The sequence below is a fragment of the Mustela putorius genome, unplaced genomic scaffold (genome assembly GCF_011764305.1).
Source record: "Mustela putorius furo isolate JIRA1106 unplaced genomic scaffold, ASM1176430v1.1 tig00003853_pilon_pilon_pilon, whole genome shotgun sequence".
Taxonomy (NCBI): Eukaryota; Metazoa; Chordata; class Mammalia; order Carnivora; family Mustelidae; genus Mustela; species Mustela putorius.
The window spans coordinates 866,892-884,051 of NW_025422005.1; the positions used below are offsets into that span (position 1 = coordinate 866,892).

At 64.2% G+C, this 17,160-nt stretch overlaps 1 protein-coding gene across 1 annotated transcript in view; it reads left to right on the forward strand.

Moving 5' to 3' along the window:
• The first annotated feature begins 15,046 nt into the window (after positions 1–15,046).
• Positions 15,047–17,160, forward strand: part of PRKCZ (protein kinase C zeta) — an 89,380-nt gene continuing 87,266 nt past the window's right edge. The window contains exon 1 of the mRNA XM_045063561.1: positions 15,047–15,326. Within this exon, the coding sequence (XP_044919496.1) occupies positions 15,256–15,326 (71 nt within the window). The 5' untranslated portion in view covers positions 15,047–15,255. The remainder of the gene's footprint in view (positions 15,327–17,160) is intronic.

Below are 17,160 nucleotides of genomic sequence, written 5' to 3' on the forward strand. Positions count from 1 at the left end.
GCTGGGCTGCAGAGCTTGGCAGAGTCGTCCCAGGGGGTGGGGCTGGCCAAGGAGCAAGACCTCCAGGACCCAGTGTGACCAGAAGCTGCACATGGAGTGGGCCTGGGGGCAGACGGAGAGCAGGCGGCTGCGCAGCCGCCGAGCTGGAACCTGGGTCCCCAGAGCTGGGGATCCGGGCCGCCTCAGGACAGCAGGGGGTGGGGGGGCAGCCAAGCCTGGCCGGCTCCGTAAACAGTGACACCCAAGGGAAGGGGCCCCTTTCTCCCTTGTCCCCTCAGCACCTGGTCTGCGTGATGCCGTGCAGGTCCTGCCCCCTCCTCCTTGGCGCCTGGAGAACTGCCTGGGGTGGGGTGTTCCAGCCCCAGAAGGGCACGGACGCTACCGGGGTGGGGGTGTGGCTCAGGGCTGCCCACCCTCCCCAGTGCAGGAGGCAGCCGGGGTCCTGTCCCAGGTCCTGCGTTGGTTCCACCGAGGAAGGCCAGGTAGGGTAGGCTCCACCCCTAGGCCTCCAGGGGTTGTGCAGGTAGGTTCAAGGTTCAGGGAGCCGCTGAGCTCACCTGGGGGCAGGGCCCTGCCCCGCCCCATGCCCGCTTGTCCTCACCTCCCCTGCAGCTTGCCGGCTGCCCTCTTTCTGCTGCACATAACCCACAAGGAGCTATTTAAAGCCGGCCTTTGTGCCTGCCTCGGGCACCCACGCGGCGAGGCCCACCCGGGCAGGAGCCGTCGCCCGATTCCGCAGCAGCGATCACTCCCCCCAGCCTGCAGGCTTCTATTTCTGCCCACATGTTTACAGGGCCGGGAAAGAGGGACATGAAGGCTGGTGCTTTTTCAACGCGGAGTTCTATTCCGGTGGTGATGCGACGGGCAGACTCAGGCCGGGGCGGATTGAGGTTTGCAGCTGAGAGGGGCCGGCTTGGGGAGATGTCGGCAGTTGCTGTGTCAGAGGCATCTGGGCCGGGGCGGGGGGGCTGCCTCCGGATGTGCCTCACTGCAGCAGGGACAGTTTTGGGGGCTGGTGGCTGCGTTGTCTGCCGTCTCTGGCAGAGGCTGGGACGTACGTTGCCAATGCAGACTCTGAGATGCTTCCCTGAGAGCTAGGACGGCTCCTGCCCAAGTCCGGAGGGCTGGGGCAGGTTCTGCAAAGACCTTACTTCCAAATAAGGACTGCGTCCGCGTGGATTTGGGGGGGAACACGGTTTAGCCCCATTTGGGGGGTGTCCCAGAGGCAGGAGGGGAGGAAGCAGGAAAAGCTGACAAAGTGCTTTACACCTGGGGCTCTCAGGTCCCAGTCCCACTGGGAGCCTCTGCCCGACGTGTGCAGCAGACTTCTGTACCGTCCGTTTGAGGAGTCAGGGCTGGGGCATTTGTCACCCACGGCCACCGCAGGCCACCTGCCCGCGAGCTGTTGGCAGCCCCGTGGTGCCGTGGAAAGTTCTAGAAGGGCCGTGGCACCGGCACCACAGCAGCGGGGCGTCCTCCCGGCAGCGCTCACGTCTGCTCAGGACATTGCTGGTTCTCCAAGGAGGTGGTCGTCACAGCGCCCCCACCAACGACAGCCCTGCTGAGCGCGAGAAGCCACAGTCTGTGCTCACGGCCGCAGGTGCTCCCGAGAGTCATGCTGTCCCCCCCCCCCCATCCCCATCCGTCCCTGCCCAGCACCTCAGCTTGCTTCGGTAGCTGCCTGGCTCGGTGACCGACAGCCTGGTCCTGGGGGCTGAGCCTTGGCCGCCTGGCCCTCGCCGGACCGCGTGTGGCTGCGGTGACCCACTCTGGGCCACAGCTGTGGACCCCTGAGAGGTGAATCCTGCAGAACCGAAAGGCAAGAACTCGGGTTTCCGGCTGCCAGAGGATTCCACTTGCCCGCACTCCTGATGGGCACTCAAGTGGGCAGGAGGCAAAAGGTCCGCGGTCGCCTGGCCCAACGTATCAGACCGGTGCATCCACGAGCCCGGGCCCACGTGGCTTCCCCTCTGTCATGTGGCTCTAGGGACCCCAGCCCCACATGAGGTCACAGACTCCAGATGGGGGAGGCGTCGAAGCCAGGGGATCGCCGACCCGATCACCTGGGCCACTTTTCATGCAACTTTTTGACCCTTGAGGCTCGCTTCATCCTAAGCCGGGTGATGCCTTTCCATGGACTGTGCCCACGGACTGTGCCCACTTAGCAATGCCCGTGGTGGGCAGCTGTGGGTGCGCCTCTGCTCCATGTCCCGTGGCCAGGTGCCGTGGTCACGGTCTCATCTTGGGACAAATGGTTCTCGGGTGTGGCCTTGCTGTGGAATCCCAGGGGCGATTCTACACACCTTCCGACAGGGGCTTGGCGGAGACCCACCACAGGCCCCTCGAGCCCTGCTTGACTTCCGACCACAAGAAACAGGAAAGCTGGTGCCCAGCCTGGCCCTGTTGTCCACACCAGCAGACTGACCTGGAGCGTGAAGGGTCTCCACTCCCGAGTTCCTTGTCTTCGAGGTTGGCCTTGACACCTGTGCGTCCCCAGGGAAGGCGGTGTCCTTCTGAGTCAGTCTTTTTGCGGGTGGAGGAGGGTAGCTTCCAGCCGTGGCTGTTCTCCTTCACAGGACAGGGCAACACCAGCAGACCCTGACGTTGTCAGATAAACCCACCTGAGAGGAACATGGGGACTGGGGATGACCCCGAACATGTCCACAAACCTGTTGAGCTGACTGAGGGGAACGTGGGCCAGGACCCCCTCTCCCCTTGGCCTCTCTAAGCCTTCGCGCTACCTGGGGGCCAGTTTCGACATTCTCTTGGCATCATCATCAACTCAGACCCTGTATCCAAAAGTGCTTCAAAACTGTGGGCATCCTCGCCTGGGGGGCTCAGTGGGTGAAGCGTCTGCCTTAGACTCAGGTCATGATCCCGGGGTCCTGGGATTGAGTCCCACACTGGGCTCCTTGCTCTGCTGGGAACCTGCTTCTCCCTCTGCCTGCTCTGCCTGCCACTCTCCCTGCTTGTGCTCGCTCTCTCTCTCTGTCAAATAAATAAATAAAATCTTTTAAAAAAAGAACAAAAACAAACAAAAAACGTTGGGTGTCCTTTGTCCAGAGTGAGTCCCCCTGGATGGCAGCAGGAAAATGCTGGGGGAACCTGTATCACGGATGCATGTGTGGTCACGTAGAGCTCCTCCGGGGGGACCGAGCCTCTCGTGCACGACAGGGGTCGGGATGGCAGAACAGGGTCGTGATTCCTGCTGTGGCCACTGACATCCGCCTTCCGTGTCCCAGGACTCGGTCGCGCCCGCTCACACACGTCGAGCCCCGTCTGCTGCTTGTCCGTCCGCCCAGGGCCGCCACAGTCCACAGATTCCCACGGGCGCCTGGTTTCCTTCCAGACCCTCTTCCCATCACGGTAACGGCCCCCCCGGGGCCGTGAGGATTCTCTCTCCTGCTGCAGCTCCCGTGCTGGCTTTCCTCCTGTCAACACTGGCCAGGCAGATGGGCCGCCGCTGACCTTCTCGACGATGCCGGCACCCTTTCCTGTTGCTTCCGTGAAAGGTGCGTCTTCCAGGCCCCCTTCAGGACCCAGTGAGCTGGTGGTCCCCGCGGCCGCATGCCTCGCCCCAACGTTAGCCCATTCCACATACTCTTCCAAAGCTGTCTCAGTGTCGCGGGCACCACCGCATCCCAGGCTCAGAGAGGCTCCCCGAGAGGGTTAGGGCCCGTTCCACTCTGCTGGCTGTTAATGCCTAGTTAGAGGTAAACGCCCGCGTATCAGTCAACTCTCCTCTGCGCAGCCTTCCAGGCCGCACCCCTGTCCAACTGTCTCAGACCCGCTCTGGGATCGACTTCAGGTTCTTGCTGGTGCGGATCGGCCAGGAGCGCAGTCCCGGGGAGCGCTCTTCCCTCCCATGTGGTCCTCAGCACCCCTGCTCAGACCGAGCTTGGGCCCGGCTGTTCCTGGATGCCGGGAGGAAGGCGGCAGATTCTGGGGCGGACAAGTATAATGGGTTGAAAGGTTTGTGAAGTCCTCCTCCCTGGGACCTGTGAGTGTGACGCTGTTTGGAAATAGGGTCTCGGAGATGTGAGTAAGACGGAGGTTAAGGGGAAGGCGTACTGGGTGAGGATGGGTCCGACATCCAGCCCCTGGTGTCCCGGATGTGGGGACATGCGGAGGGACCCAGAGAAGACTGTGTGAAGACAAAGGCAGAGATGGGAGTGATGGTTGTAGGAGCCGTGAGGAGGGCCAGCACCCTGGGAGCTGGAGAGAGGCAAGGAGCAGATGGCCCCTGTCGCCTCCAGGAAGACCCCGCCCGCTGGCCCCGGGGTCTGACTCCGGGCCTCCGCCTGGGACACGGTGAAGTCCTGTGGCCGAAGCCCCGCGGTCTGTGGTCACTTGTTACAGCAGCGACGGGAACTAACACAGCAGGAGTCACGTTCCGAGGTCTCTGCCTCGGACGAGGTGTTTCCTGTGACTCCAGACAAGGCAAACCTCCCTCCACAACAAATGGAACGGGAGGACGAGGTTCCCAGGTGAACCGGCTGGCCATGACCCCAAACCCCGCCCCAGCCGTACACGTTCCGAGCACAGGGACCGGTCAAGGCCGCCCCTCACTCATCTCTCACGCATGACCGCGCCCTCAGCCTAACGGTCCGACCAGCCGCCCTCCGGTGGAGGTAGCCAGGCCTCCTTAGAAGCCGGGGGGGAGGCCACACTGGTTCTCCACCCCCACGGCCAAGGCTCTGCAAGCTGGCTAGCACCCCACTTTTCCCCAGCAGGTGCCTTTACCGTCATCTAGTGAGTGAGCCAATCCCACTCACGCCCAGGGCACTTCTGTGCCTGTGGCCACCTGCAAAGGGGCCCAGGAGGTAGCCGTGTGCCAGCGGGGAGCGGCGGCACGGAGGAAAAGGCCAGGGACCCATGTTCCGGAGCTGGCTGGGCGCTGGGGGCTGTCACGTGCACGGCGGACGGACGGCTGTATGGTCTGCTCCCCCTAGAGATTCCCTGAGGACCCACAGGGAACCACCTCCCAAGGGCCGATTCCCACGCCCCAGTGCTTCACGCTTGTCCACAGGGGGAGTACCTTCCCACCCTTTCAGGCGGCCGAGCAGGTCAGAGAGGGTCCTGGGGCAGAACAGAGATGGGGACACGGGGAGCTTTGGCGATGAGACACTGCCCGTGCGCTTGGGCACGGCCCACCCTGCTGCTCTGAAATTAGAGGCGAGGCCAGGGACATGGCCCGGGGCCCTGGAAGCGTCCATGACCGAGAAGCTAGGGGTTTCCGTGTGAGAGATGCAGCCGTTGGAGTGGTGATCCGCGCGCACTGCCCTCTTCCGCCCTTCCGAGCACGACCCGCCTGGTGGAGAAGTCCTGTCACACGGCTGCTAGCAGCGTGGGCTCTGAACTGACTGCTTCATCTGCATGAGCTCGGGCAAGCTCCGCCCCAGCCCAGGACCCCCACATCCTCTTCTGCAGAGTGGGGCCGTGACGCACAGACTGCTGCGGGAATGAGCTGGCCCTGTCGGTAATAAGAAGCACTTAGAACGGTGCCTGGGGCTCCCACCGCTCGCTGGATACTGGTTGGCCCAGGGCACCCCCTGCCTGGTTGGGCCAGGATTAGCCTTGTTAAAGAAGAAATGCGAAAAGAAGGCCACAGTCAGTATTTGGGTTTAGATATTCAAAATAGGGTTTGCAGCCAGAACACGGCCTCACAATCCTGGCTGTGCCTTGGAAATTTCCTAATCTCCTTCAGCTCCCAGTGGACGCAGGAAGGGCAGTTCTAGGAGACTCAGATTTTCTCCTCAGTGTGGTGTAGTGCAGGCCGCAAGGTCGGCTGTCCTGCAGGTGCGGGGGAAGGACGAGACCGATCCTGAGAAGTGGGGAAAGCTCAGGTCTCCTGGCCATGGGGGGCTGCAGGAAGCAAGCATGGGGGGGAGGGAGGGGCGCCCACAGGCTCACGGGAGCGCCAGGCACCCCCAGCTCCGGGTTCGGTGACTTCACGCGGTGGAAGCTGGTAAACACTGTCACTGGCGCTTTGATTTCTCAGACAGCTGGTTTACCAGGTGGGGCCCTCCTGCCCCTGCAGCTCCTGCTCCTGAACTCCGCGAAGTTCGGAGGGGGGCATGGTGGGGTCAGATGGGGGACAGGCCAGGCAGGTTTTCCAGCCTGCTCTCCGGAGCCTCTGGGGTGCCTGCCCTGGGAGCACTGACGCTGGGGGGTGACCCTAGCACAGACGCTGGAGCTCACCTGGGCCGAGTACGACCAGGCAGAGGCTTGGAAGCCGCTCTTCTGGGCAGCCTGCGGGGCCCTGCCAGGTCAGGAAGCAGCATTCCAAATTCCCACCGGGACAGTTTTCCATGAGCTTCTCTGTTTCCACACATCCTTATTGGCAAGATGCCAACTGCCTCTCGTTCTGGACTGTCTCTTCTAGGAGGTTTGTTGAACGAACAGTCTGGAATTCTCTGTCATTCAAGAATGGACAGGGTTTGTTCTGTCCATTATGGACTATCTGGGTTCTCTGAGCTCAGAGTTCGATTCCTGTCCTGGAACCCACTGCATGTACGGCGCCCGCCCGGGGCCCCCTCCTGTGGGATGCAGGGGCAAGCAGGCCAGTGCAGATTCCGTGACGTGGGCGCCACTCTCTGTGCCGGGAGCAGTAAGTCCTTTGTCTCTGAACCAGACTCCCCTATCTTCTAGCGGCCTCTGCGCAACGGCGGGGAGCACTGTCCCAGAAAGTTCCTCCGCCGTGGCTGCACACAGGATGCCCTGCTCAGAGCTGGCTACTCTCGCCTTGCAAGCACAGGCCGGCCCAGCGAGGCTCTCAGGACCCCCTCGGGCCACCGCTGTGAGTTCGCACCAGCCCCTTCCCACGGCTCCCAGACGCGTCTCTGGAGGGAGGCGAGTCCGTAGAGATGACGGAGACAGGACAGAACCTAGAAGGCCGCTTCAGGTGAGAAGTTCAGTTGGTTGTTTTCCTGCTGCTGTGTGCACAGGGCTCGTGAGGAAGACCAGAGGAGGAGGAAAAGGCACAGAAGCCACATGCTCTCCCCTCCAGGTTCGGGGGCTTCTGAGGTGAAACTTCCCCTGCTGAGTCTCCACGGGAGGGGCTAAGAGCTGCCCCAGGCTACCCTGGAAGGGCCATGACAGCGACAGAAACTTCTTGCCCTTTCCTGAGAGCCGAGTCAGGACCCTGCCCTCCCACTCACAGGGGAAGAACCTGCAGCCCAGCAAGCGGGCCGCTTCCCCGTGTCCTGTGACTCCCAGGCTAGAGGCTCCTGCCCTCTTGAGCCGGGCTACCAGGTTCCACCCCAAAAGGACCTCACCCCTGCATGTCGCACTCCCTTTTATAACACCTGGCATCCCCTCCTTCCAGACCCCTGCCAGGATGGCCCCTCCCCCGGTGGGCCGAGGCCCACAAGCATCTGGATGGGGTGGCCACAGTCTTCACATCCTTTGCCCGGGATGCCCTATGTTTCCCTCCATGCCGAGGACACCCCCAGGCACGACCCTGGAGCGGCTGCCGACCACCAGCAGTCCTAGGAACAGTCAGGCCCACTGGGTGGCTGCACCTGGAGGCTGGTCCCTTCAGATCAACCTTGAAGACACAGCTCTTGGGGCTCCCCAGAGGTGCTGAGGCGAGGACGTGGACAGGTGTGCCCAAGCACCAGGGTACCTGCTGAGGACACCTGTCTGGTGCCACTTCTCACAAAGCCACAGCACTTCCCCCAGGTGAGTGTGGCAGGAATTAGATGAGGCCCCCTCCTGAGAGCAGTTTGTCAACCACGGCTGTCCTGCCCGGGGAAGGGTCACTGGGGTGGGCAGGGGTGTCAGGGGTCAGCGAGGGCTGCATGTCACCTCTGGGGATGGCTGCCTGGGCCCCGCCCATGGAAGGCTGCTGACTGTGGGTGACAAGGTCTCAGGGAATCTTTCCCAGCTTGGGGATGCTGGGGTGCTTTCCAACAAGACAGTGCCTGCTCACAGCCGGGCTGCCGGGCCATCTGCTGGTTCGCCTGGGCTACCAGCAGGGGTCCGGCCTCCTTCTGTCCCAGCAGAGCCACTCCTGCCTGGTCCGAGTGAGCATGAGCCCACGCGTGCATGTGTCTGTGTGCACAATTAGCTCTCAAAGGTCACTGCGGACGCCACTCTGCAGCCGGCCGCTCACAGCCCACCCTCGGTCCTGCAGCTCTCAGGACAGACGTCGGGGACGCCAGGTGTTTTCTGGGACGCACGGATGTTTGCGTGTCCACTCTGTTCTTCACAGTGGATTTCCAGAAGTGGTATGATGAGACCCAAAGGCTTGGGAGGCTTGTGGTCACCTTGCTTTCTAGAAGGCGGCCCCGGCTGCACCTCCTCCCAGTCCCTTCCCAGGACAGGGTGACTGGATACCACGTCGGTCTGGAAGCCTGACCCTGGGGCAGTGGATACAAAATACCAGGCTCTGGGGCCCACTGAGGCCCCCATCTGTCTGTCTTCGAGTAACAGGCAAAGAAGACTGTGGAGGGCGGGCTCAGCGCGGTGGAGGCACCACGCCCAGTGTGTCCCCAGACACCGGTGGCTGGGTGTGGACCGGTCCCGCCGGCAGAAGGGTTCAGCCAAGCCGCTGGGGCCTGTCTCGCTCTGTCCCTGTGTCTCCCGGTGACGCTCCTAGTCAACTACTGTTTTCTTGTGGCTAAAATAGCGCCCACACGCAGCCCCCACGGGGCGGCATTGCCATGGTGACCGTGGTTTTGGGTGCTGCCTCCTCCGACGCGTCTCAGGCTTGCTCGGGGTTTTAAATATAGTCCTGGGCAGCTGCGGGGACTGAAAGCGGGACAGACTCCATGTTCCAGGAGGGGAAGGGCCTTTCCCTCCTCCGGGCACCCGCCCCGCTTGTCCCGGGCCCTCCGAGAAGAGCCGCGCCCCGCGGACACACCCGGCGGGAGGGAGGCGCGCCCCGCGGCCATCCTCGGCCCTGCGCCTGGCGGCTGCTGAGACCCAACGAAGCAGGGGGCCACACAGACCCTCGGTGTCCTCTTTCGGGGAAGGGGCCCTGGTACCCACGTCCTGGGGTCCTCCCAGGGGCGGGGGGGACTCGGGGAGTGCGGGGCCCGGGCGACTGTGGACCCCCGGGGGGCCGTGGGTCGGAGGGTCTGAGCGGCTCCCGCGCCCCTGAGCCGCCCGGCCTCCGCGGGACACGGCCGCCGCGCCAGCCCCGCGCCAGCCCCGCGCCAGGGCGCGCACGCACACGCGCACGCACCACGCACACGCGCGCGCTCGCACACGCGGGGACCCCACGGAGGCGCCCCACGGGCGCGCGCAGGCGCAGCGGACCCCGCGCGCCGGGCCCGGGATTCTGGGCGGGGACCGGGTACTTTAACGGACGACCTCGCCGCGGGCGGGGACTGCGCGGGGCCGAGCGGGCGCCTCCACCGGCGGGGGTCGGGCCGCGTCCTGGGCGGGGCGTGGGCGTGGCCTCCCCGGATGCCCTCCGCCCACAGCACCGCCCACCGGGGGCTCCCGGCCGCGTCCCTCCGGCGCCCTCTGCTGGGCCAGCGCGGCACTGCGCGGACGCGGGAGGCCGGGGGCGGCCAGCACCGGCGCCCAGACGCGCGCGCAGAGGCCCCCGCGGTGATGCACGCTGTGCCCACGGGTCGGCGGCGCCCGGAGCGAGGAACCTCACCCCCGTCCTGCAGCAGCGCCGCCCCGGCTCCGGCCATGGTGAACTTGGAGCAGATGGGGCCCGAGTGTCGCACGCGCGTGTGCACGAATGCCTCCGACACACCCTTACCGGACACGCGCACACGCGAGACACAGACGCACGCGAGGGTCGTCCGACGCACACGGAGACAGCAGCCCGCGGAGATGAGGACGGCTCTCCCTCTCCTTCTGGGCGGGACCTTTTCTGGAGCCCCCAGGGCCCCGTGGCTGGCTTCCCGTCCCTTCTTAAGGCAGCCCTGGAGGCCCCTTGGGGTCTGTTCCAGCAGCTTCTGCGGCCTCGCCCTGACACCTCCAGACACCCCTGCCCCCTGGGGCCACAGAGCCTGTGCAGGAGCCACCCAACCTGCCTGTCTTGCTCTCCTGCCTCAGCGCAGGTCCCCATCCCGGCACCAGGCTCTCTCCCGGGGACCTGGTCAGACCCGCTCTCCCTACGAGCTGCCACATCTGTGTGACCAGTGACGGGCGTCCATGTCCCCACGGGTGTGCGGTGTCCAGGACAGAGCGGCCGCATCTGGCAGAATCCGCCCCAGCGTCTGGGCATCCAGCAGGCCCTGGACACGTTTATGGGCGAGGGAAGGGAATGTTGTCTCCTGAACCAGTTTTTCCAAATCCTGTCCTCTATGACAAAGAAAGGAAACACCTGCTGCCCTTCCCCTCCCCAGCTGTGTGCGAGCACACACCCTGGGCTTCCGGAGCCTGTGCTGGTCCTCACTGCCTGGGGCGGTCTCACACCAGGCAGGAGGCCCCGATGGCCACCTCCTTCTAGACATCCCAAGGGGACACTAATGCAGCCCATGGGGTCTGATGAGGAAGGCAGGCCCCTGGGTGGAGTTCTGCAGGGAGGTCTTTTCGGGAGAGACCCCCACCGAGGCCTTTGCTTGTCTCTGATGAGTCTCATGGAGCTTTCACCCCACCCCTGAAGCATCTCAAGGTCATTTGAAAGCATCCTCATAACGAACATTCATGGGAGAAAATCGGAGGTCAAGCTAGGTGGGGCCTGGCCACCCTCCTCCCCAACCAGCGCTGCCCTGGAGTCCCAGGTGACAAGAGCGGGACGACCTCCCTGTGGGGTTTGAGGCAGGGCTGCTGAGGCCTCTCCGGACCCCTGCCATGACGCTGCAGACTTACAGCAAGCCTCCATCACTTTCATAATCCCCTTTTAAAAGCCCGCACCTTTGTGTTTTTTTCATTTTGGAAATAATAAGTGTCATTATGAAGGCATATGAGCTGTTGGCAGGGAGAGCTGGGAAACAGGAGCTGCTGGGAGCTGGAAGGGACCTGTCCTAAGCCCCAGGGACTTTGGCAGGTCTGTCCTTGGGCCACCAAGTCCACCCCCCTTCCCCCTCCCCCGTCCCCTTACTTGGCAGACTGGGGAGGCAGTAGTCCTGTCCAGGGCCCCTCAGCACAGGGCCTGGATTGGCATTTCTGAGGGGTGTCTGCTACTCATTCCCTCCCTCATTCGTTCCATGATGTGCCAGACACGCAGACACCGTGGGGACACAGCAGGGACCTACGCTGACTGGGTCCCCACCCCTGTCACGTGTGGCGTGGGGAGTGGTTGGAAAATCTGGGGACAAACACCTGTGCCTGTGGCCAGGGCTGGGCTGCGGGGCCCCCTGCTGGCCGGTCCGGACCACGCCCTCTACTCTTGAGGCCCCAACGGGGTGGGGGGGTGCAGGAGGCTCCCCACCCTCTGGAGACTGTCCACAGGCCTGGTGGCAGGGGGACCCATTGTTTTGCAGAGCTGTTTTGGGGGAGGATGCAAAAGCCAAAGTCCTCCACGTCCAGGGGCCGCAGGTAAGTTTTCTGGGCACTGCACATGACCCATGTGCCCTCACCCTGGCCTGGGACAGGATGCGTAAGAGACTCGGGTTAGGCCCTCCCCCTGGCCCTCCTCCTGGAATCCTGGAATAGGCCTCTCCTCCCCGACCTTCATGGAGAACAGAGCCCCCCCCCCATACCCGGCAGCTTCAGGCTCGCCCCCCCCCCCCCCACCGGCTTCCCTCCCCGGATGGGAGTGCTGCAGTTCCAGACCCTGCCAGTGCCAGCTTCCGGAACAGAGGTTCCACGGGTCAGCTCAGATCACAGGTGAGGTCAGTCCCCACAAGGGCACCGGGACCCTCGAGGCTCCCACCCCAGCAAGGGCTTCCCTGCTTAGAAAGGGCTCTGGGGCCCGACTTGGCCACTCTGTCCGGTGGGACATCAGAGAAGTGGTGACGCAGTGAAGTGGACAGACGCCGGCCTGCCCCGCCGACAGCGGGTGGTGGGCGTCCAGACCTGGACTTGCTGCTTCCTGTCCTGCCTTTCAGGCAGGAAATCAGAACGCCAGGGAGGTGCCATGGGGTATCAGAGGATCCCCCTCCATTCGGAGATGGTCTGTGCCCACTGAGATGCAACCTTGTTCTCCTCCAGTCAGGACTGCCCGAGGCCATGTGCCAGGCTGGGCTCTGGACGGTCAAGGGCACAAGGCCACGGTGCCAGCCATGGGCTGCTTGAGGGGCCTGACACAGGGACAGGTGCATCCCACACACACTTGCCACCTTGATGCTGCTCCGTGGCAGATTCCTGCTCAGCCCCGTGGGCACTGTGCTGCTCCCTTGGCATGGCAAGCCCTTGTACCCCATCCCCTTCGTGCCCAACTGACAGCCATGGAGCTCTCGTGGCCATGCTGGGGCTGTGGAGGGATCACCCACAGGGTGCGGCGGGGGAGCTGAGTAACCCGGGCATCAGGGATATTAAGTGGAGACTCAAAGGAAGTGTGGGTCTGGGCAAAGGTGCTTCTGGGAGAGGGATGCCAGCATGTGCAAAGGCCCTGAGGCAAGCGGAAGCAAAGTGGCCAGGTATCTGGAAGGGAGTGAGGCAGGATGAGGATGGTGGGAGATGAAGGCAGAGGGAGTGGGGCCCAGATCCTGTGGGGCCTGTGGACTTTTCCTGTGGGGTCTGTGGACTTTTCCTGTGGGGCCTGTGGACTTTTCCTGTGGGGTCTGTGGACTTTTCCTGTGGGGCCTGTGGACTTTTCCTGTGGGGTCTGTGGACTTTTCCTGTGGGGCCTGTGGACTTTTCCTGAGAACAGTGGTAATCACTGGGGGTTTTAAACACCAGACTGATGGACATGGACCAACTTATGTTTTTAAGGAAATTGGAGGCTGCTGCATGTGGCTTGGACCAGGGGTAGCAACGGAGGTGGGGGATGTGGCAGGAATCTGGAAATATGCTGAAGGCGGCGCTGCCAGGATCTGCCGACGCAGGCGTGGGGTGGGTAAGAAGGAAAGGCGTTTTTTTTTTTTTTTTTTAAGATTTTATTTATTTATCTGATAGACAGAGATCACAAGTAGGCAGAGAGTGAGAGGAGGAAGCAGGCTCCCCGCTGAACAGAGAGCCCGATGCGGGGCTTGATCCCAGGACCCTGAGATCATGACCTGAGCTGAAGGCAGAGGCTTTAACCCACTGAGCCACCCAGGCGCCCCGGAAAGGAGGTTTTTGAACTGAGCAAGATCTGCTGGGGTGAGAGGGCGTATGTGTGTGTGTGTGCGTGCACGCGCGCACGTGTGTGCGTGTGTGTGGGTGGGGGGGATCAGGCTCAGCAGGAGTTCAGGGGAGCGACCTGCCTCAGGTTGGTGTTTGGAGCCCTAAGTGGAAATGAGACACAGGGGCCAGAGATAGGGGCATTTAAGAGTGAGACTAGGGGCGCCTGGGTGGCTCCGTGGGTTAAGTCTCTGCCTTCGGCCCAGGTCCTGGGATCGAGCCCCGCATCGGGCTCTCTGCTCGGCAAGGCAGCCTGCTTCTCTCTCTCTCTCTGCCTGCCTCTCTGCCTGCTTGTGATCTCTGTCTGTCAAATAAATAAATAAAATCTTAAAAAAAAAAAAAAAGAGATTGAGACCAGGAGGAAGCAGCAGAGGGAGATGCGGGTGGGTGGGGGGCACAGAGCAGCACCCTAGGGAAAGATCTTCTAGGAGGGGCCAGACAACTGCCAAGGGTCGATCAAGAAAAAGTCTAAGAACTCACCACTGTATTCAAAACACAGGAGATGATGATGACGGTGCAGGTGTGTGGTGGGGGGGTTGCTCGGGAGAAAGCAGTGGGAGATGAAGCAGGGATGCGGACTGCAGGCTCCTGGCCATTTTGTTGTAAAGAGGAGCAGAGAAACAGACAGGTGGGGACAGCGGACAGCATCTTAGGTAGGTGAAAGGTAGGTTTTCAACAGGTTTCTCTGGGTCCATGTACAGGGAGATACGAGTTCCATGTCCACGACTGTCCGCTTGGTTCTCACCCCAGGCCTGGTTCCCAGGAGGTGCCAGGAAGTGTCCAGGGAATGAGAGTATGGGGAGTCCTGGAAGCCCCTCTGATTGTCCAAGAGGGGCGTGAAGGCTTGGCCAGGTCTGGAGTCCCAGGTCAGAGGTTGCCGGCTGGGTGGTGTGGGGAAGAGGAGGACGAGGGGAGTGCCGACCTGAGCTGGGGTGCCCACCTGGTGCCCAGTTGAGGTCATGCAGACACAGATTTGGGCCCTGGGGATGCAACCAGGATGCCGCCCCTCAGGGCCCTGGAGAGTGTCCAGACGAGGCTGTCCAGATCAAGTGCCGCAGGGTTATTAAGACTCACGGAGGCTGGAGATTCAGAAATGAAGGTCGCGGGCGACGTGGGTAAATGTAGTGTCCTTGTCCCGGCCGAGGAGTGATCTGGAGCAGTGGGAACAGCCAGCTAGCGTAGACAAGACTTCCGTACAACCGGATCTCGGATTCCGCAAGGAGAGGCGAGCAGCTGGGGCGAGGGAACCAGCTGAGCCGGACCGTCCCCGCGACGTTGGCTGGGTTCTCTGCTCCCATCCCTCAAGTCACCGGCGACCCTTTCCCACTGTCCCCTAGACCAGCGACTTTCGGATCGCGCTCCCCTGCGAACTACCCAGGGCTGGTTTGCACAGACCGCTGGAGTTTCCATTCCGTGCGCCTGGGCTGGGGCACCCGAGGTAGCTCGCATTTCCAACAGGTTCCCGGGGCGCTGCAGCGCAGGGGACCCACCCGGGAAGCGCGGTGCCCCGAGCCCACCTCCCCGAGGGGTCGGCGCTCGGGGCCGACCGCGCACCGCCTCCGGTTGCCGGGCAGAGCCGGGCCGCGCGCGCCTCCATTGGCCGCAGGTGGGCCGCGCCCCGCCCGACAGGTAGTCCGCCCAGCGCGGAGCCATTGGGTCGCCGCCGCGGGGACCCCCGGGGATTGGCCCAGGTAGCGGCCCCGCCTCGCCCTCATTGGCCGCAGGTGCCACCGCCCCCGCCCCGGGACCGCCCGTCCCGCCGATTGGCCGCCCGCTGGGCCTCGAATCGGCCATGTTCGGTGCCCCTCCCCCCGCCCCCCCGCGCCACCCCGGGCCTGACGCCGGGATTCCGTGCGCGCCCCTCGCGCGTCCCCGCCGGCCGTGCCCCCGTCCCGCCCGGCCCGCCACCAAGTTCCGCGGAGTTGGCCGGCCCCACGCGCGTGCCCCGGGTCCCGGCGCCGCGCGCGCCCTTCCGCGTTCCGCCGCCCGCCCCACCTGGCGCCCCGGCCGGCCGCTGGGTCCCCCGCCATGGCCCGAGTGCCCGGGGCGCGGCGCTGACGGCGGCCGGCGGAGCTAGCCATGCCCAGCAGGACCGGCCCCAAGATGGACGGGAGCGGCTGCCGCGTCCGCCTGAAGGCGCACTACAGCGGGTGAGCGCCCTGCGCCCGACGGCGGGGCCGGGGGGCCTCGGGCAGAGCCGGGCGCGGGGAGACGGCCCGGACCGCGCCTGCCGTCGGGGACCGTGTCGCCGCTCGTGCGGCGCGGGAGGGAGGGGACAGCGGGGCCCCTCCGGGCCCAGGGGCGCCCCGGGAGGTCCTGTCGCGCCGTCGCCGTGGAGGGGGCCCGGGACGCGACGGGCGTTCGAGGCGCCCTGAAGCGCTCGGGGCGGGCGGGGTCGCCGGGGCCTCTGGCTCCGGGGCGCGGAGCGCTGCGGGTGCGGGCGGCCGCGCGGGTCCCTGCCCGCCCCGGCGAGGTCTTCCCGGGCCGGAGCCGCGCGGAGGAGGTTGCGGGGCCAGAGGCGGCGGTCGCCGCGCGCTCCCCCGCCCTGGGCGCAGCCCTGAGGTTCGCTGCGGAGTTGACTGGACGTTACGGCCGCAAACCTGTAAGACTCAAGTTTTAACCGAATGGAACCTCGGGCAGAGTTTTAAACACAAGATTTTCCTAAACTTTTCCCCATTTACCCGGCCAGAGGTCATACGCAAGAACAGTGACGACCCGGGGGGAGGTCAGGTGCAGTGAGCTGCCCGCGGGGGCGCGAATCGGGGCGGGGAGGGGGTCCGCGTACGTCTCCGGGCGCCGCTCTGTTGGGACCCGATCTTTCGGACTCTGATCAGCTCGCGTCCGCCCGCGGCGCGCTGGACTGGACCTGCTCGCTGTAAAATGGGGCGAGCAGGCGTCTCAGGGGTCAGAGGCCGGGAGCGTCTGGCCCCTCCCGGGGAGCAGCCCTGGGGCGGGCGGCGCCCGGAGGGCGGATCCTGCCTCTGCCCGAGAGCGCGCGGCGCTCCGGCGGGAGCTCAGCTCCTCTGCGGTGGCCTCTTTAAGCTGGTGGTCTCGGTGGTCTCGCGGGTGCATCTCCGCGTGCGTCTCCAGGCTGAGGAGGGGCATGGGCCCTTGACCTCGCGAGGGCACCTTGTTTGGGGTTTCAGGTCGGAACTCCCCTGTCCTTTCTGCCCGCCTCGCCATGTGTGGGAGCCTTGGGGACAGGGCTCCGGGAGGAGGACGGCCAGCCCCCCAAGAAGAGGGCCCCGAGTCCTGTCTTCTGGCCTGGAAGGGTGGTTTGCCTATTAAAACTGGCTCTCAGACTCATGGGAGGGCCAGACATCTTGCCTTGCTGGTGGGTGGACTCTGAGGAAGGGGGACCCTGTGTCAGGGACAGCCCTCTTCCCATCCAGGAATCGCGGCACTGAGCGATAAGCTCCTTTGGGGAAAATCAGGCTTGCTCCTCCGTGAGAAGAAGTCTGCACCCCAGCAGCCCAGGGTGGGCGGGGACTGGACCCCCCCCCCCCAGGCTGGGTTCAAGAGGAGCGATGGAGACGGGCAGAGTTGACTGGAGCCCTTGGGAGTTCCAGACGCAGCTTCCAGGGTCCCCAGCCCTGCCCCTGACTTTGGCCTCAGGAGAGCGCTTCGGTTACTGCCAGTAATGTGACCTGTTGCTCCAGTTTCCCGGGCTGACGAGGCCCCCGTCGTCCGTCTGTGCCTCTCATTCCCTCCTCCCTTCCCTCCACCCCCTTCCCCTGCTTTCCGCTCTCCTCTCCCCGCCCTTCCCGTCCCTTTTCCTCTGGTCCTCCTCTTCCTCCCACTCTCCCTTTGTCCGTCGGTGCTTCCAGCCCCCGTGCAGCCTGGGGGGTTCCTGCCCTACCCCAGCTCTCTCTGCGCCTCTGGCCTGGTCTCTCTCCTGGGGGACTTGACGCCTCCCCTTCTGAGTTGGGAGGGGCAGGCCTCGGTGCTCTAATGAGGCTGGTCCTGGGAAGCACCAGGAGCTGC